Source organism: Macaca nemestrina, chromosome 8, assembly GCF_043159975.1.
Source record: "Macaca nemestrina isolate mMacNem1 chromosome 8, mMacNem.hap1, whole genome shotgun sequence".
NCBI lineage: Eukaryota > Metazoa > Chordata > Mammalia > Primates > Cercopithecidae > Macaca > Macaca nemestrina.
The window spans coordinates 50,535,155-50,555,634 of NC_092132.1; the positions used below are offsets into that span (position 1 = coordinate 50,535,155).

The 20,480-nt window shown below is 38.2% G+C and overlaps 1 protein-coding gene across 3 annotated transcripts in view; it reads right to left on the minus strand.

Annotated features, from left to right (window-relative positions):
* LOC105497228 (integrator complex subunit 8) overlaps nucleotides 1-20,480 on the minus strand; it is a 57,299-nt gene that overhangs the window by 13,232 nt on the left and 23,587 nt on the right. For 2 of the 3 annotated variants that reach the window (XM_071067985.1, XM_071067987.1), the window contains exons 11-20: nucleotides 17,524-17,594; nucleotides 16,951-17,126; nucleotides 15,642-15,775; nucleotides 13,393-13,503; nucleotides 10,037-10,238; nucleotides 7,380-7,501; nucleotides 1,949-2,133; nucleotides 1,448-1,481; nucleotides 437-493; nucleotides 300-361 (exon numbers count right to left, since the gene is read on the minus strand). In XM_071067985.1, the coding sequence (XP_070924086.1) occupies nucleotides 300-361; nucleotides 437-493; nucleotides 1,448-1,481; nucleotides 1,949-2,133; nucleotides 7,380-7,501; nucleotides 10,037-10,238; nucleotides 13,393-13,503; nucleotides 15,642-15,775; nucleotides 16,951-17,126; nucleotides 17,524-17,594 (1,154 nt within the window). The remainder of the gene's footprint in view (nucleotides 1-299; nucleotides 362-436; nucleotides 494-1,447; nucleotides 1,482-1,948; nucleotides 2,134-7,379; nucleotides 7,502-10,036; nucleotides 10,239-13,392; nucleotides 13,504-15,641; nucleotides 15,776-16,950; nucleotides 17,127-17,523; nucleotides 17,595-20,480) is intronic. The other variant, XM_071067986.1, reaches the window with a different exon arrangement.

Below are 20,480 nucleotides of genomic sequence, written 5' to 3' on the forward strand. Positions count from 1 at the left end.
CGCCTGCAGTCCCAGCTACTCGGGAGGCTGAGGCAGGAGAATGGCATGAACCCGGGAGGCGGAGCTTGCAGTGAGCTGAGATCCGGCCACTGCACTCCAGCCTGGGCGGCAGAGCGAGACTCCGTCTCAAAAAAAAAAAAAAAAAAAAAAAACACACACAAATAGAGAAACACAAAGACTGTAGAATCTCAGCAGATTTCTGGTCCTTTAATAAAACTATCTAAAGGTATCTTTGCTAGTCAGAATGGTTTCCAAATACATAACTCATTTAATAAAATATAAGCTATACCACTACTTACTTGGGAATGGAAGATGGCCAAATAGAAATGTGTTCAGCTGTAATATCATTCACAATGTCCTCCTTTAAAAAGAAAAAAGGTGTGATTTACAAAGAAATTTCTTTCAAATTTTTTAAATGAAATTATGAAATACTTACCCGAACATTGTGAAGTTTCACAAAGAGTGATAAAATAATAGTCAAAACCAGTGGTTCCTATGAGAAAGAAAACACAGAATCCTTAAACAGTGTGTGTGTATATTTATTTTTCTCCTGTCAACCTCACAGACATCAAGCAATTTAAAAGACCCTTGCCTTTTTAAAATTTAGCATCTGTTTTAGCATGTGCTTTAGCACACTAAAAATCAACTTTATTTTTAATCGCATGTGGGCAGGGGGGTGGATCATAGCACATAATTTATATAAAATTAGCATATTTAAATGTTTGGCTTATGGTGCTATCTCCAAGCTCAACTCCTCACATGACCCTTAAGTGACTTTTTATTCCTTCAAATAATGTTAAAAGGGTGAAACCCAGGTTATGTCCAGTAAATAAATATGACATTGATCCTACTAAGCAAAAATTAAAGCCAGGCTTCACACATCTAGTCCCTATTATGAAGACTTTTTTACAATTTAAAGAAATACCTGCTCCGTTCACTAAAACATGGTAAAGTAAATGAAAAACTTTTCCAATCAGATTATCCCACCCAACAATAATGATCACTGAAGAAAAGCACATTAACAGGCCACTTTAATAATTTAAGCAGAAGCCAGGCAAGGTGGCTAACACCTGTAATCCCAGCACTTTGAGGGGCCAAGGAGGGAGGATCATTTGAGACCAGGAGTTAGAAACTAGCCTGGGCAACAAGGGGAGACCTCATCTCTACAAAAAGTGAGCTGGGCATGGTGACATGTGCCTGTAGTCCCAGTTCCTCAGAAAGCTGAGGCAGAAGGACTGCTTAACCTCAAGAGTTAGAAGATGCAGTGAGTTATGATCATACCTCAGCACTCCAGCTTGGGTGACAGATCAAGACCCTCTCTCTTAAAAAAAAATTTAAATTAAAAAACAAACAATAATTTAATCAGTATTTGAAGTACCCAATGATTTTTAGTCATAGTCTACAATAACCAGCAATAGTAATTAGAGCAATTTTTAATAAAACTTACTCGTAATTTTTTGATAAAAGAAAGCAGTTCACTCCTACAAAACAAAAATTTTTGAATATACATTAAATACTAGAAATTAAAAATAAAATCAAGAAAGTAAATTATAGATGAAGGTTTATTCTTAATGCTCCAATTCGGCAAGTATGAAAAGGAATGTAATATTCTATCGTCATACTAACCTAATAACATTTCTTCCCTGTTTTAATCACATGTGAAGTCTTCAATACTATCCAACCTTAAACACTACTGATTTTTAATTCCAGTTGATTAAATGACTAATAGTTTCTTAAAATGACACATAAACAGAAGATATTTCCAAAAGTGGCCAAGGCAGACAGGTTCATCACAGACGAGTACTACAGAACTCGTAAGATTGTCCAACTTTATGATATACACAATAAAAGCTGATGTTCTTGAAATCAACCTTTAATAGGTCAATAGTATAAACAGGATAAATATTAAGAACTCGAACACAACTGACAGAAACATACCAATACATACCGATACATGATACCTAACGTAGATTCCCTCTGCTTTATTAGACTAACTCTGCCATCATTTCCTCGTTTGTGCTGACTGGACACACTACAGATTTGAACAACAACTTCCCAAAGGTCTTTGGCAGTCCGTCTACTTTCTTTAGGGCCTGGAAGTTCTTTGCATGTAGCTGCTAAAAGCTGTCCAAGCTATAACATGAAAAACAAAACACACAAAAGATAATCTGTAATGTCATGCACATTAGTTCTATTATCAAGGCACACTGGAGGAAACATGGAATGACTGCCCAAACATACTAAGCACAGTTATTTTATGCTGTGCATTCTGTACAACCTTTGAGGAATTTAGGGCTCATTGTCTACTGACAGATCTGAATCTGAGAAAGATCCTCTGGTTCGAGCATACAAACTTTGTCTCTGAACAGTTATAGTCTAGTGAAAATGAAAATGAGACAATGCAAAGAGATAGGTGATTTATTAAGTGGAAAAAAACCCGAGATGCTAAATACACATAGTATTATCCCACGTTACATCGGGAAAAAATTGTGTAATGGAAGGCATACACCTAAATGTTAACTGTAGTAAAAGCCCAGGGGGTGAGATTAAAATACTTAGATTTTTCTCTCTCCCTTGCACACATATGCACACATACAACTTCTTATCACTAAAAAAAAATTGTTTCAATGAAAAAAATAAGGAAAGGAATAAGGAAACTGAAGTTGGTGGAATTAAGGGATACAGATTTAAAGCAATTTTTCTCTAAGAAAATTGGTAGCAACTGGGAATGGAGCTACTGCTCATCTGAGGAGGTAGAATTAAGGCAGGACAGGTTATATAAAGTGACTGGTGTGAATAAATGCAGCCTCAAGGACCTAAGACGTAGGGAGCACCCAGAAATAAAGAGTGGAAAAGCTGAAAGCAAAAGAGAAAAACTAACTTACAATAAATTCAGAATTTCTTTTTTTTTTTGGAGACAGGGTCTTGCTCTGCACCCAGGCTGGAGTGCAGTGGCATGATATTGGCTCACTGCAACCTCCGCCTCCCAGGCTCAAACGATTCTTGTGCCTCAGCCTCCCGAGTAGCTGGAATTACAGGCATGTGCCACCACGCCCAGCTAATTTCTGTATTTTTAGTGGAGACGGGGTTTCACCATGTTGGCCAGGCTGGTCTCAAACTTCTGGCCTCAAGTGATCCATCCACTTCGGCCTCCCAAAGTGTTGAGATCACAGGCGTGAGCCATGGCACCTGGCCAAATTCAGAATTGGGACGTTATTCTTGTTCATATTAACTTTTATACTCCATGGCTCTTGTAGAGGGTGCAGTAACAAGGATAATTTCAAATCCATCAGGAACCCCTTGTTTCTACTTAAAATGGACCTAGAAAATTTTCTAGGCCGGGCGCGGTGGCTCAAGCCTGTAATCCCAGCACTTTGGGAGGCCGAGACGGGCGGATCACGAGGTTAGGAGATCGAGACCATCCTGGCTAGTACGGTGAAACCCCGTCTCTACTAAAAAATACAAAAAAACTAGCCGGGCGAGGTGGCGGGCGCCTGTAGTCCCAGCTACTCGGGAGGCTGAGGCAGGAGAATGGCGTGAACCCGGGAGGCGGAGCTTGCAGTGAGCTGAGATCCGGCCACTGCACTCCAGCCTGGGCGACAGAGCGAGACTCCGTCTCAAAAAAAAAAAAAAAAAAAAAGAAAATTTTCTAGGGGTCCGTACTGCTTAAGGCAGCTTTTTTAAGGCGGCAGCAAGATTGCAACAAAGACAAAAATTGGTGGTTTTTCTCTACATCTTCTGTTATGAAAAATTTCAAACAGAAAAAAAAAAAAAAAAAAATTCAATAAATACCTGACACGCTGTGACTATTCTGCCATGTTTGCTTTATATATCTACATAAATTGTTTTGTTAAACCATATTAAACTAAGTTAGACACAATATTTCATCCCTAAATACTTCCATATACATCTTCTAAGGACAAGGACATTCTTCTCCATAACCACAACTCTGTGATCATGCCTAAGAAAATTAACGAGAGTACTGTGGCTTTCCAAAGCTCATGAGAATAACATAAAAATCCTACCTATACCAGGTGAATGGATATGGACCAATGGCCTAGTAGGATATTTCATCCTGCACGCTCACCTAAAATACTCGCCTCTGACAAATGGAATCACGATACATGCAACTATTCACTGCAGTGTAACGCCAGGGATACTGGTGCTCTTAGCTCAAATTCATCTTCTGTTGTCAGGGATCATATGCTTTAGGTCACTGAATTTATTACATAAATTACATTTTTAAAATGTTCAGAGGTCTTAGGCCCCAAATCAACTGAATTCCACAAACATTCTTGAGCACCGACTATGGGTGGGCATCATGGAAAGCACAACATAAAAATTAACTGTCCTGAAGCAGTTCATTGTCTTATAGAGAAGACAAGTGGATAAATAACTTATTATTCAGCATAAACACAACAAAAGAAATAGTCAACAGTACAACAGTACAAAGGAAGCAAGAAGAGGAAGTGATTTACTCATTTACAGAGAAAATAATATGGGAAAGCATTAAAGAAATCACACGAACAGGCAAAGCTGGGAAGGACATCCTGGCTAAGATGACAAACAGCATGTGCACAGGTGCAAAATGGAAACATGGCGTGGGCATGCTGGTGCTGCCAGCACAGGGCTGGAACACCAAGGGGCAGGGGAGCTGCACCTGGAGGAGGAGAAGCATGCACACCTTAAGAGGGCTGGTAGGCCACATGAACAACCTAAGGTTTTAGCCTACACTAGGACCACTGTGGCTGCCAACCCCTACTACTACCACCTAGGCTCTTATCATCCGAGTGCCTATAAACCTGTGCCCTTTCCATTATGTGACACTACCACTCTCTCTGATCTAAGGGGCAGACTAGACAGTTTTATATTATTTCAAAAGGGTGCATTTTAGTCACATGCTTAAGAATTTTCTGTTCCTATTTGTGATTACATAATATATGAGTAGGAAAATATAACAGAATAGAAAACATTAAAATCACTAATACCCCATTATCCAGAGATAATAGCTGTTAATATCCTTTCAGACTTTTTCCTACACGTGTGTGCGTGTGTGTGTGGTGTATTCCACGCCAAACTGGAAGTGTGGACACTGATTCTGATTATATTTTTTTTCAAAACACCATCCCTCATTCTAAACTTCTTTCTCTAATTCCTTTTTCCTTGACATTAACAAGGCAGTGAGAGGGCAATCATGTATGGAAGGTGGCACACAAAACCCTAACCACCAGATGACATATGAGGAGACACCTAAGTGACAATTCTTTCGCAAAGTCACCACACATCCTTCCTGCTTTTGGACCAGATCAGGGGAACTGCAGGAAGCAGTGAGACAGCCTCTCCCAGAGTAAGGCAACCAACAAAACAATTTCCTGTGTCCTTACACATTGTAGACCCTCAAGCATTCATTACACAAACACACGCCTATCTCTCCTGGTGCACAGCTCCACAGAAGTCATTGCCAGAGGTAAAGAGAAGAGTTACTCTACTGTCTTTGCACTCAGTGACAAGCTACGATTCTAACTGTAAGAGATAGTAACCTTGGAACAAAATGGTTCCCTCATCTGATTTTCTTAAAGGCTAAGAAAAGACTGTTGGGCATAATGAGACAAGTACCCAAGAAATTAAGAACTCACATTCCAGAAAGTTCACTAAAGAGACAGAAATGATTCAGGCTGGGTGAGGTAGCTTATGCCTGTAATCCCAGCACTTTGGGAGGCCCAGGCGGATCACCTGAGGTCAGGAGTTCGAGACCAGCCGTGGCGAAACCCGTCTCTATTAAAAATACAAAACAAAAAAAAATTACCCGGGTGTGGTGGTGCACGCCTGTAATCCCAGCTACTTGGGAGGCTGAGGCACAAGAATGGGTTGAAACTGGGAGGTGGAGGTTGCAGTGAGCCGAGACTGTGCCAATGCACTCCAGCCTGGGCGACAGAGGGGGACTCAGTCTCCAAAAAAAAAAAAAAAAAAAAAAAAAAAGAAAAAAAAGAAGAGATAGATATGATTCAATGTCTGAAATTTCAAAGAAAAGGATAATTCAAGTATGGCAATTTTCATGAGCAAGTGTAAAGATAACAAAAAGAGGTGGAAAACTGAAAAAAATCAATAAACTCTCAATAAATCCTCAAAGGGTTAAAATGAAATGAGTTCAGTTTTTAAAAGGACATACATGAAATATGAAGGAAGAAACAAGTAACCAAACACAAATGTTACGAAGTGGTACAGTTTTACAAGAGTTCCCAGATAAACACAGATTTAAAGGATTTTGTATTACTAAAGATAAGTTGGGACAAACGAGGAAGAATAACAAAAGGTAATAGGAACAAATAAAATAATGAGAAAATCTGAAGGACCAAATATACCCAAAAAGGAGAGCGGGACTTACAATGTTAAATCACTACATGTTTAACTTTGTTTTTTGGTGTTTTTTTTTGAGATGGAGTTTCGCTCTTGTTGCCCAGGCTGGAGTGCAATGGTGTGATCTCGGCTCACTGCAACCTCTGCCTCCCGGGTTCAAGCGATTCTCCTGCCTCAGCCTCCTGAGTAGCTAGGACTACAGGTGTCCACCACCATGCCCGGCTAATTTTTGCATTTTTAGTAAAGACAGGGTTTCACCATATCGGCCAGGCTGGTCTCAAACTCCTGACCTTGTGATCCACACACCTTGGCCTCCCAAAGTGCTGGGATTACAGGCATGAGCCACTGTGCCTGGCCTACCTTGTTTTTTTTTTTTTTAACTGTAACACCAGAAAGTGAGAAAAACCTACTACTTATTCAGTATAATATTAACACATGAAAGATATAATCTTAGAAGAAACCTCCAGTTTCTCATTAGTTTTGATATTTTCTGTACTCAGAAGCATTTCAGGTTGCAAAGGATATAATTAAGACAACAAAATAAACAACTTACTACCAATTTACTAAATAAATTATTTTATTAGGGGAATAATTACTAATAGCAAACCTGTTAGAGATTCAGAGTTAGCAAACTTAGAAGGGTAAAATTCTAAAGAAGAATAAAATGTTCAAATGGAAACAAGGAAAAGTGCATCCCTGACGGACTCCATCAGCTCTAGAGTGTGATTATAGCAACCAAAGCAAAGAAAGTGAATCTCTCATTATCTTAGGATTACACCAACGTGTTATCTGTTAACTAAATAATCTGTGACTACATGCTCATGAATTATAGGGCATTAGAAAGAAATATTAGAACAAGGTCAAGTGCATGAATTACCAAAAACTATCCTTTAACTACAAATCAACAAGCATTTGTCCAATCATTTGTATCACAGAAATTAGACAAGTTCCCAAACTAGTATAAAGTTAAAGAAACAAGTATAATACTATCCTCACAATCCTTTTATTTAAACATTAATTACCTTAACATATGGATTACTCTGAAGCAAAAATGCAGGAACTTGGAGTGTAAGGTATTCACTTTCCCTCCAGTTTAACATAAAGGCAACACATTCCTCAGCTATAACTTGACGAAGAGGAATATCTAAAAAGCAAAGAGGAAAACAGTTGGAATTACCATCACAACATTAAAATAAGAACAAAGCAAATACTTGCTCAGATTTCAATTGAATTAAAAAAACAGGCTGGGTATGGTGGCTGACACCTGTAATCCCAACACTTTGGGAGCCAAGGAGGAGGATCACTTGAGACCAGGAGTTCAAGTCCAGCCTGGGCAACAGAGTGAGACCTTGTCTCAAAAAACAAACAAAATTTTGTAGAGACAGGGTCTCGCTCTGTCACCAGAATGCAGTGCAATGGTGTGATCATGGCTCACTGCAGCCTTGAGTTCCCAGGCTCAAGCGATCCTTCCACCTCAACCTCCCCAAGTAGCTGGGACCACAGGTCCCACCACACCTGGCTAATGCCACCATACCTGGCTAATTTTTGCATTTTTGTAGAGATGGGGTCTCACTATGTTGTCCAGGCCGGTTTTGAACTCCTGAACTCCAGTGATCTGCCTGCTTCAGCCTCCCAAAGTGCTGGGATTACAGGCATGAGCCACCACACCCAGCCTCCTTATTTTAAATACTGATCATAAGCACAAGCTATAGGACAAGTTGCTGAACATTTAGTAAGTTAGGAGTTTACAAAAATTATATGCAGAGTTATCAGTCCTTTACCCTCCCTATCCCCAAAAAAGGGATGTGAACTACAAACTGATAAGCCAAAAAGGTAGTACAAAGAGACTAATAATTTAAAGGAACTTTCACCCATTTCAAAGAGTAAAAGCATAGGCTTCGAAGTTGGGCTGATGGAGTAAAGTCATAGCTCTGTCTCTTCCTGTGTGACTGTGGGCAAATTCCTCAACCTCTCTGCACCTTGGTTTCTTAGTTACAAAATGGGGATAAGGAAACAGCAGCTATTTCACAGAGCTGCTATGAGGACTAAATGAGTTATGCACCTGAAGCTTAGAACAATGCCTGACACGTAGTTAGCACTCAACAAACATTAAAGTTTAAACATTGTCTCATTTCAGAAAAACCATGCATGGAAAACCTACCTCCCACTTTTAAAAAGTAAACATGTATACAGCAGCATGTGTCCTTTAGTGCCAGCATATTATTAGATCAATTCTCATGAAGACATTATAATATTTAAGAGCACTGATGTGTTAAAGCTCAAAGGCATTCTCTCTATAGGGTACTAAAAAGTTGTGATCTATCACTGCATGCCCCTGCTGGAAATTAGATTTAATGAGAAATTAAGTTAACCCCATAGGACTCAAGATGGTAGCACTTGCTTCTATTCTGACACATTACTATCACCTTCCTTTATAATGCAATTCCACTGTTTATACTATTAAATGTGTACAGTATGATTTAATTGCTCTAAATACTCCTAAAGCAGACAAATAAGAAACTGCTTTAACTAAGAAAGATTTATATGTGTCACAGATGATCATTTATATGGTAAGCCCCTTTTCATAGTAAGACATTTACAATTAGAATTAAACACTCAAGATCTGTTCCTAAAGTAGCCACCAGTGAATTTCTAGCCCAATGGCAATCAGTGTGAAGGCATTTTATGGCTGTAATGAGGAAATAAAACTTCAATCTGCATACTAAAGGACATTTTGATTCTTTCAAACACCTGAAAATTGCAATATAGTTTCTCTAGTGTGCAGAAGTATCCCCTAAAATTCATGTGTACCTGGAACCTGAGAATGTGACCTTATTTGGAAATAGTCTTTGCAGATGTAATTAGCTATGATCAAGTCAGCTGGATTAGGGCTGAACCTGGATCCAATGACTGGTGTCCTTATAAGAAGAGAACATGGACATACACAGGGAGAAGGCCATGTGAAGACAGCAGCAGAGACTGGAGCAATGCAGCCACAAACCAAAGACTGCTGGGCCACCAGAAGCCAGGAAGATGCAAGGAAAGAGTCTTTCCTGGAGCCTTTCTGGGCAGTACAGCCCTGCAGACACCCTGACTTCAGACATCCGGCCTCCAGAACTGGGAGATAATATATTTCCATTGTTTTAAGTTACCCAGTTTGTGGTACCTTGTTACAGAAACCCAGAAACGAACAGTTTCCTTCATTTTTCCCAATGTTCTCAAGTGAACACCAAACCCAAATTCTGTTTTAGGAGTGAAATAACTTTTTTCAAAGATGATAAAAATTCAGCTGGGTGTGGTGATTCATGCCTCTAATCCCAGCACTTTGCGGGGGCAAGGAAGGTGGATCACCTGAGGTCAGGAGTTCAAAACCAGTCTGGCCAACATGGTGAAACCCCATCTCTACAAAAATACAAAAATTAGCCGGGCATGATGGCGGGTTCCTGAAATCCCAGCAACTCAGGAGGCTGAGGCAGGAGAGTCACTTTAACCCAAAAGGCAGAGATTGCAGTGGGCCGAGACCGCGGCATTACATCCAGCCTGAGTGACAGAGCCACACTCTTGTCTCAAAAATAAAAAAAAAGATGATTACAAACTCAAATAAATGTGCTTTTAAATTTTCCCCCACAATTATCTAAGTACTGAGTTTCTGAAATTTGTCTTTGTGAACCAGTCTTACCAGGAAGCCTCATTTCCAGATAGCCTCGTACCCTACTTATAAGGTCGGATGGCGGTCTCTCTCCTGCCTGCCCTGTCCCAGCTTCATGTGTATGAATATCCAAAAGCAACATCTCATTCAGCATGACCTGACGAAGCTTTGGTGAGAACTCTGTTACCAACTCCAAACAAGCAGCAAAGAGCTGTTTAGCATGGGAAAAGTCCTATGAAAAGAAAAAGAATAGCCTGGGTCACCTTTCCTTTGGCGCCAAAAAATGTGTGCCTTTATGATGACAGAGCAAAGAGAGGAGAAGGATTAGTTCAAATGGTTAACGTTGCTTTTCTCAGGGAGTAAGGCTCGATAGGATTTTCATCTCTGTATTGTTGATTTATTCCAATACATATTTAATACCTTTGTAATTTAAAAAAATCCAGTAAACAATATAAAATACCTGCTGTATTATGCAACTTTTATAAAAGGTATAAAATAACCAAAGACTTCTGTATTATACAGGTGTAAAATTCTATTACAAGCACCCTCCTCCATCCAACATATTCAGAATTAGATCTTAAACCATTCAAGGATTACACATTTCAAAATCTTTGCACACCACCTTACTAGCCTATAAAATTGGCTAACAAATAAAATGAAATAAATCAGCTATGATCCAAGTCCTTTCCTACACATCTCTTATGTTTCCAAAGACTAGATTCTATCGCTCCACATACTTCATTCACTCCCATAATCTGGCTTCTACCCCTATCATTACAAAGAAGTAGCCCTCACAAGCCAAAGACCTTTTTTTTTTTTTTCTTTGAGGTGGAGTCTCGCTCTGTCGCCCAGGCTGGGGTGCAGTGGCTGGATCTCAGCTCACTGCACGCTCCGCCTCCCAGGTTTATGCCATTCTCCCGCCTCAGCCTCCTGAGTAGCTGGGACTACAGGCGCCCGCCACCTCGCCCGGCTAGTTTTTTGTAATTTTTAGTAGAGACGGGGTTTCACCGGGTTAGCCAGAATGGTCTCGATCTCCTGACCTCGTGATCCGCCCGTCTCAGCCTCCCAAAGTGCTGGGATTACAGGCTTGAGCCATCGCGCCCGGCCAAGCCAAAGATCTTTTAATTGTCCAATCTACTGAACGCTCTTCTGTTATCTTACAGGAATTAGGGGGCTGCAACTCAGTGCTGTGTATTGCCCTTTTCTTGACATTTTCTTTTCCCCTAGCTATTACACCTTCTACATTTGTCTGGTCCTCACGCCCATCACACCACTATTTCTTGGACTTAGTATTGCATTCCCGAGGGTCTCACGCTCTTTATATTCTCTCTGGGTGATCTCTGGTAACTCCCAAATCTGTAACTCAGTCCAGACCATTCTCCAAGCTTTAGGCTGTTTCCAACTGTAGCTTCAAATTAAAATTGTAAAAATAAACTCATAATCTGCCCTGCAAAAATGTGTTTCTGCACATTCACTTGCTAGCATTGCCACTGGTTCTCTGACTCTCAAACCAGAAGTCTGAGCATCATGCTCGATTCGTTCTCCTTCTCTTGCCTTCCACATGAAGTCAGTTACCAATTGCTTCCAGATTTTATCTCCTAAATAGTTCTCTAATATGTTCTCTTCTATCCCTTCTAACACTTGTGACACTAGCTGTGTGCACAATTTAATACCTTTAAAACTGAGATAATACCTTCCACAAAGTTTTTGTGAATAAATGAAACAATAAACATATATGAAATTGCAGAACAGTCTTTGTGCCCAGTAAATGTTATTTTAGGTGTGGAAGGAGAAAAGCTGCTAACTACATTCCTCCTATTAAAACTTTTCAATGGCTTACAATTGTCTCATGATGCACTGTCCAATATGGCAGCCACTAGATAAGATGTGGCTATTGAGCATGTGAAATGTGACTAGTCCAAATTGAGAGATTCTGTAAGTATAAAACACTTACTGGATTTTGAAGACTTAGCACATACATTTTCAAAATACAAAACATCTCAACTTTTTATATCAATTACACATTGAAATGATAGTGTAGACATATTGAGTTAAATAAATTATTTCAATCAATTACACTTTTTTATGAAATTATAGATTACACACATGGCCTACATTATGTTTCCATTGACAATGATGGTCTACAGCAGCAGTTTTCAAACTTTAGCATGCAACAGAATTACTTGAGGGCTTATTTAAAAAGATGTTGGGCCCCATCCCAGAATTTCTGATTCATTAGGTCTAGGATGCGGCCCCCAAATTTTTATTCCAGCAAGTTCCAGCCACGTGCAGTGGTTCATGCCTGTAATGTCAGCACTTTGGGAGGCTGATGTGGAAGGACTGTTTGAGCCCAGGAGTTCAAGGTCAGCCTGGGCAATATAAGGAGACGCTGCCCCTGCAAAAAAAAAAAAAAAAAAAAATTCTTTCAAATAAGCTGGGCATGGTGGCACATGCCTGTGGTCCCAGCTACTTAGGGGGCTGAGGTGGGAGGATTGCTTGAGCCAAGGAAGTCCAGGCTGCAGTGATCATGCCACTGCACCTGGTCTGGGCGACAAAGCAACACCCTGTCTCAAACAAAAAGTTCCCAAATGTCACAGATGCTGCTGGTGTGGGGATGTAGTTAACTTATTTAAGCCTCAATTTTAGTTCACTTCTGCCTTCCAGATGCTGTCTTTAACCTTCCTAAAGAACTCAGTGTATGATCAGTCACGCAACTGCACTGTCTTATATGATTTAACATTACACTTAAGTCTCAACATCCCAGACTACAAACTCATGTAAAATACACTACAGAAGTAATTTTTAAAAATTTTGTTTTCTAATCTTGGTACACAATCTTTACTAGCTGAATCCTAAAGAACACAAATAATATCTTTGCATGTTCTCTAAACTTTTAGCACAGAGCAGTATTCATTTGATCAAGACTATTTTAGTATAATTATAACAGTAAAGGAAAGAGAACAAACCAAAATGCCTTTTCAAATATCCTTTTAAGCCTATGACTGTGATTTTAAAGATTAGGAAAAGGTAAGTTCTGGTTCCTGACTTCCTGCTAAAATTAGTAAAGCATATTCTTTTTTTTTTTGAGATGGACTATCACTCTGTCACCCAGGTTGGAGTACAGTGATGCAATCTCAGCTCACTCCAACCTCCACCTCCCATGAGATTCTCCTGCCTCAGACTCCAGAGTAGCTGAGATTACAGGCACCGACCTAATTTTTGTATTTTTAGTAGAGACAAGGTTTCAACATGTTGGCCAGGCTGGTCCTGACCTCAGTCGATCTATCCACCTCAGTCTCCCAAAGTCCTGGGATTATAGGTGTGAGCCACGGCACCTGGCCATAAAGCATATTCTTAACAAGTGTTTGATACACACTTTTACTCACCTTAACAGTACTGCAGTGCAAACCTTTGGCCATAAGAATATAAACCAAATCTCTTGTTAAATTGTCTTTAATTCCCAGGATAACACCACTATAGACAGAAGGTACTTCCCACTAAAAGAAACAAAAAATACATACATACATATATATACACACACACACACACACACAGAGAGAGAAAGCCAAATCTGGATAAGAATCTTTCAATAATCTTCAATCGCATTAAAAAAAAATAATTCACAGGTCGTCTCTTAAAGAGAAAGGAAAATCACAGCCATAATATAACACTAATGAAAATGAACACATTCACTACAATCAACAAGTAATAAATAATGGATTGGGATTACTATTAGGAAAAAAAGACAAAGACTAGGAGTTTTATATATATTAATTCAGGTAATCCTCACAACAATACCAAGGTAAGTATTATTATGCTACTACTGTCATTTTGCAAATGAGAAAACTACAACACAAACAAGTTAAATAACTTGTTCAAGATTATACGGCTATTTAAGTATGAGCTGGCATTCAAGCTCAAGCAGGCAGTTAGTCCCAGAATCCCCTATCATAACTATTATGCTATACTTGTTCATCTTAAAAATTTTTGGTTTTTGATTTTTGAGATAGTCTTGCTCCATCACCCAGGCTGGAGTGCAGTGGTGTGATCTCTGCTCACTGCAACCTCTGTCTCCCAGGTTTGAGTGATTCTCCTGCCTCATCCTCCCAAGTAGCTGGAAATACAGGTGCACGCCACCATGACCGGCTAATTTTTGTATTTTTAGTAGAGACGGGGTTTTGCTATGTTGGCTAGGCTGGTCTTGAACTCCTGGCCTCAAGTGATCCACCCACCTCAGCTCCCCAAAGTACTGGGATTACAGGCATGAGCCACTGCACCTGGCCTTCATCTTAAAAATTCACACTAACAAATAGCATCAATACTAAAAAAAAAAACCCCAACTAATTTTTAGAGCAATTTTTTTCTTTTCACGCTACTTGTATGTTTAAACCCAATTTTAAAAAATACAGGTCGGGCGCAGTGGCTCATACCTATAATCCCAGCACTTTGAGAGGATGAGGCAGGCGGATCACCTGAGGTCAGGAGGTCAGGAGTTTGAGACCAGCCTGACCAACATGGAGAACAACATGGAGAAACCTGTCTCTACTAAAAATACAAAACTAGTCAGGTGTGGTGGGGCAAGCCCTGTAATCCCAGCTACTCGGAAGGCTGAGGCAGGAGAACTGCTTGAACCCGGGAGGCAGAGGTTGCAGTGTGCCAAGATCGCGCCACTGCACTCTAAACTGGGCAACAATAATGAAACTCTGTCCCCCCCAAAAAAAAAACCCATACATTTCTGGCTGCCTTTTTACTACATCTTCAGCAGAGGAAGAGTAAGTACGGAGTTAATTAGGAGCATTACGATATTGCTTTACTTTCTACTGTATCTGTAGATTACTTCCCTTGTATCTCTAAGCTACATTCCACTGACATGGCATGTTAAAAGCTATTTTCATTTGCACTTTCTATGCAGGAAAACTTTCTAATAGATAAACTCAGAAACAGGTAAATGTATTAGCTGGAAATTTTTAAAGGAACATTTAAAGCCAAAAATGCTCCATGATGAAATATTATGCTACAGAATGCATAAATAATATACCAGTAACATATATTTACAACTATTTTTAAAATGCAGCCAGGCGTGGTGGCTCACACCTGTAATCCCAACACTTGGGGAGGCAGAGGTGGGTAGATCACTTGTGGTCAGGAATTCAAGACCATCCTAGGCAACATGGTGAAACCCCATCTCTACTAAAAATACCAAAATTAGCCGGGCATGGTGACAGATGCCTGTAATCCCAGCTACCTGGGAGGCTGAAGCAGGAGAATCACTTGAATCTGGGAGGCAGAGGTTGCAGTGAACCAAGATCGTACCACTGCACTCCAGCCTGAGCGACAGAGTGAAATTCCATCTCAAAAAATAAATAAATAAATGAAATAAAATGCATATATTTTGTCAATAAATGGAAAAACTGATTTTTAGATGTTATTCATTCAATGGTATCTTTTTGTTTCTGACATTTCCTATTTTCTCTGTCAATGGATGTTAAAAATGCAATTATGGTCATATGAAGGTCTTAAAAGTGTTAAGTAAAAGAGGTCCTTATTATCAAAAAGGTTAGGGAACAGCTTTTCTATTAAATTACCTCAGAAAACAAGGGCAATTTTCTTATTTGTTCCTTGACATAGGGTTTACCTTATTAGACACTGTCCAGAATTGGCGCTCTGAAGTCATACCATGTAATTCAATCAAAATTTGTCTAATCCTCCAAGGATCCACTGACAATATCAGTTGATGCTCTAACTGACCAATGTTGACACTTGCTGAAGCTAAAAAAAGATTTATATTTCAGCGATTTAATTCAAAGATATACATATGAGAATGAAAATTTACTTAAAATTATGTATTTTGTATTACATCTATAAATTAAAAGCTGCTATCATCTTGAGAACTGATTCAACATTGTGTAAATTACATATTAACTTTATCCTCACATAGAAAACCTAACACAATTTTACTATATCTACATTTAATAAATGAATGCGTTTTAAAAATAAAGATAATGAAAAATATAAACAAGATAAAATCAATATTTAATTCATGCAAAGAACTATGTGGAATATATGAAAATAATTAACTTATACACACTTATACACTACTTATACACTACTTTTGAACATAATGTGTTAACAAAAGCATATATAAAATGTTAATTTTGAGTAATAAACATTAAGCATGTGGTTTTTGAGAGAAAGGGGCATGCTCTTCCCAGAGAACCAAAAATGATTACCAAAATACCTAATTACAGCTCAGCTATCAGGCACAGTCTTCAATAATGCATTTCCAGCATTTCTGTATGTGTTAACCTTACCCTTTTCCTTTATAACTGGACATTCAACCAGTTTAAATCTAGTGAAGGTCAAAGAAACTAAAATTTTGCTTTTGTTAAACTGAATTCTCTCTCATCTATATTAAATGTTGAAGTGTATGTTTCTTATTTTAAAATAGCCTTGTTATTTTCTACTTACATTTGTAAGGGCAAAAACGGGAAAAAAAATCAAATAAATAAGGCAAAAATGCCAATACTGACAAAAATGTTCAGCTAGCAGATACTAGCACAGTGATACAGACTGACATGCACGAAAGTCTGTCGTCTTTTTGGTCCCAGCATCTCTCACCACTCCTCTCCCCCTCTTTTTTTTTTTTTTTTTTTTTTTTTTACCTCCATGAACATATTGGCAGCAGTGTTACCTTGGTCTATTTCCCCAGCTAAAATCTTTTATGTATCTAGGCCTGAATCTGCACTAATCATTGGCTTGGCAGAGCTCCAGAGCATAGCTGCTTATACAGAAATCTGATATGGAAGACAGGTGAATTTCTATTAATTACCAACGCAAGTGTTAATTAAAACAAATAAGAGAGAATCCTCAAATATATTTCAATGTTAATTTGAATAGAGGGGCAAAACATGCCAATATTTTGGCTGGCAGACTAGAGAGCTAACCTGGGATATCATAAAATGAAGTTACAGGTTTAATGCACAGATTTACTCTAGGGGATCTCTTCCTCATCTGATCAACAAGTAGCTTTCGTTCTTCATCTTTCAACAATGTAATGAAAAGCTCATGTGAAGAAATCATGAAAACATACTGCAGATCTTCCAACCCCAGACACACATTCCTAGATCAGTAAGAAATATTGTGAAACAAAAAAGTGTATAATTTAGTTTGAGAAAAACAATCATATCAACCAATTTTAATAAGCTATTTAAAAAGTCACCATTAAAGAAGCTGTATAACGATATTTTAAAATAGATTTTAAAATTTCCTTTTGGTCCTTATTTAAAATTGTGATGTCAATGCTACAATATTAAAAAAAAGGTAACTATATAATCCTAACGTCTCACGTGGCTATACAAATTTGAACTTAATGGGTTCTCAAACACCAGTTACTCCTTGGTTAAAAGATACCCAAGACAAAAACAAATATAATACAGATATTTTTTTCATAGGACTAAGTTCAAAGTTAAAAAAAGAAAGAAAGAAAGAAAGAAAAAAAATAAAAGAAAGATACTTACTTTAGAAAAGCAGCCATGTTTCCTTTCAAAGACTCTGAAGCTTTTTCTAAATTTATTGATCTTGAACATACCTAGGAATTTGAGTAATTTTCATTTGAATATGGGTACTTTTAAAAATGTAAATCATAATTTGAAAAGGCAGGATTTAAAAACAACTGAATTTTCCTTTTTCAACCATGTACCAATCACAGATTTGGTTAAGTAACTTAACAGAAGAGACGAGACCAACGAATAAGAACCCATCAAAAAGAGGGAATGGAATGTGACCATTTTAATAAGTACAGGTGTATACAAGTACCAAAGAATAACCTGGTTACCATGCTATACAGTTCTCACAGAATTTATCAAGTATGTTGCCAAATTATATTAAGTGATAAACAACAGAAATCAGTAGCTCCTGTCAGAAAAGAGTTAAAAAAATAAAAAAATGTTAAAACCAAAAAGAAAATAATTGAAAAGAATAACTGATTTATCACAAATATAGAACTAATGGTTCTATATTCATGAGCTATTCATGAATAGTTTAAAAAGGTAACCAAGGTTTAAAAAGTAAACAATGCCAACAAAGAATAGACACTAGTTATGGTTATATTAGTTATCTACAAATAATATTTTCATATTATTTTGAATTTATTCATTAGATTAGGATTCCTCCCCATATATTATTTATAAGAAGCCAAAATAAAATATAACTAGCATAAAAGTCCATAATCTCAAGACATTGCTAAATATTTTCTACGTTGACACACACAAAAAATAGAATGTTCATAGTAGTATTAATCACAGTAGCCAAAAAGTAGAAACTGATGAATGAACACACAAATACAGTATATATCCATTCAATGAAGTACTATTCAGCCATAAAAAATGAAGTACTGATACACTCTCCAATATTGAAAACATGCTAAGTGAAGGAAGCCAGTTACAAAAGATCATCTATTTCATAGTTCCATTTACACAAAATATCCAGAACAGATAAATCTATAGAGATAGAAAGTAGATTAGTAGTTGCCTCAGGTGGTGCGAGATTGACAGAAAATGAAGAGTGACAGGTAATGAATAAGAGATTATTTTTCTGGGGTGAAAACAGGAAGTGAAGTGATAGTTGCCCAACTCTAGGAATATACTAAAACCCACTGACTTACACACTTTAAATGTGTGAACTGTATGGTATGTGAATTATATCTTGATGAAACTGTTATTAAAAAAAACAGGCTGGGTGCTCATGCCTCTAATCCCAGCACTTTAGGAGGCTGAGACAGGTGGATCACCTGAGGTCAAGAGTTTGAGACCAGCCTGGCCAACGTGGTGAAATCTTGTCTCTACTAAAAATACGAAAAAAATTACGTGGATGTGGTGGCGCACACCTGTAGTCCCAGCTACTCGGGGAGGCAGAGGCAGGAGTATCACTTCAACTCAGGAGGCAGAGGTTGCAGTGAGCCGAGATCAGGCCACTGTACTCCAGCCTGGGCAACAGAGAGAGACACCCTCTCAAAAAAAAAAAAAAAAGGCAGTGTTTTAAAAGTACTGTGTTCAAATACCATTCTCTGATTAACAAATTAACCTATCAGTAAATAATATCTGAGCATCTTGGAGTATGTATTATACACTTACATTCTAATAATTTTGCTCCTTTGCTGCCATATGTAAATATATTATGGTAAGTAATAAATATCTGAGTCTCCTTTTACAACAGATTATTTACTCACATAGTGAGATGCATTGTACATGTGTCATGGAACAACGTAGGGAACATGGGTTAACTTCTGATTAGCAAACCTAACAATATAAAGAAAATGAAGTAGGGCATGGTGGCTCATGCCTGTAATCACAGCGCTTTGGGAAGCCGAGGTGGGTGGATCACCTGAGCTAACAGATCATGTTATGTGAATGTCACACACCTCAATTTTAAAAAAGAAAAATTCACACTAGTGGGCATCTCAGTAGATGCTTTAATATTAAAATAATAAAGTTTAATACTAATAAACAAGATGAAATGGACAAATCCTTAGAAAGTAACTTTTAAAACTAACTCTAGAAAAATGAGAATACAGCTCTAGGATCACTGATCAAAAACCTTCCCACAAAAAAATTACCCAGGCCCAGACTTTACTGGTAAATTCTACCCAACACTGAAAGAGCAATGACTTCATTTTTACACAGACTCTTCCAGACAACAAAAAAGACAGACGCCTCAACTTATTTATAAGGCAAGCATGACCTTGACACCAAAATCAAAGGCAGGACAAGAAAAAAAGAAATTTGTGCATTGCTGGGTGTGGTGGCTCACACCTGTAATCCTAGCACTTTGGGAGGCAGAGGTGGGAGGATCACTTGAGGTCAGGAGTTTGAAACCAGCCTCGCCAACATGGTAAAACCACGTCTCTATTAAAAACATAAAAAAATTAGCTGGGCATGGTGGTGGGTGCCTGCAATCTCAGCTACTCTGGAGGCTGAGGCAGGATAATCACTTGAACCTGGCGAAGGAAGTTGCAGTGAGCCGAAATCACACCACTGCACTCCAGTCTGGGCGACAGAGTGAGACTCCATCTCAAAAAATAAAAAATAAAAAAATAAAAATATGTGCATCAATCTCACACATGAATGTAGAAAAAAAAAATCTTCATATATTGGCAAACCAAGTTCAGCAATTTCTATTAAAAAAAGATCATGACCTAGTTGGGTCTATTCCCGACATGCAAAGGTGGTTTAACACTTGAAAATCAATTATACTTTATCACATGAACAGGTAAGGAGAGAAATTATGTGATCACTTCAATAGACATAGAAAAAATATTTAATACGATCTACAAATAATTCATTATTTTAAAAACAGGACCTTCAGTGAACTAAGGAGAGAAGGGAACTTCCTTAATCAGATAAGGAATAGCTACAAGAAAAACCTACAATAAACATCATTCTAAATGGTGAAATAGTGCTTTTCCCCCTGAGACTGG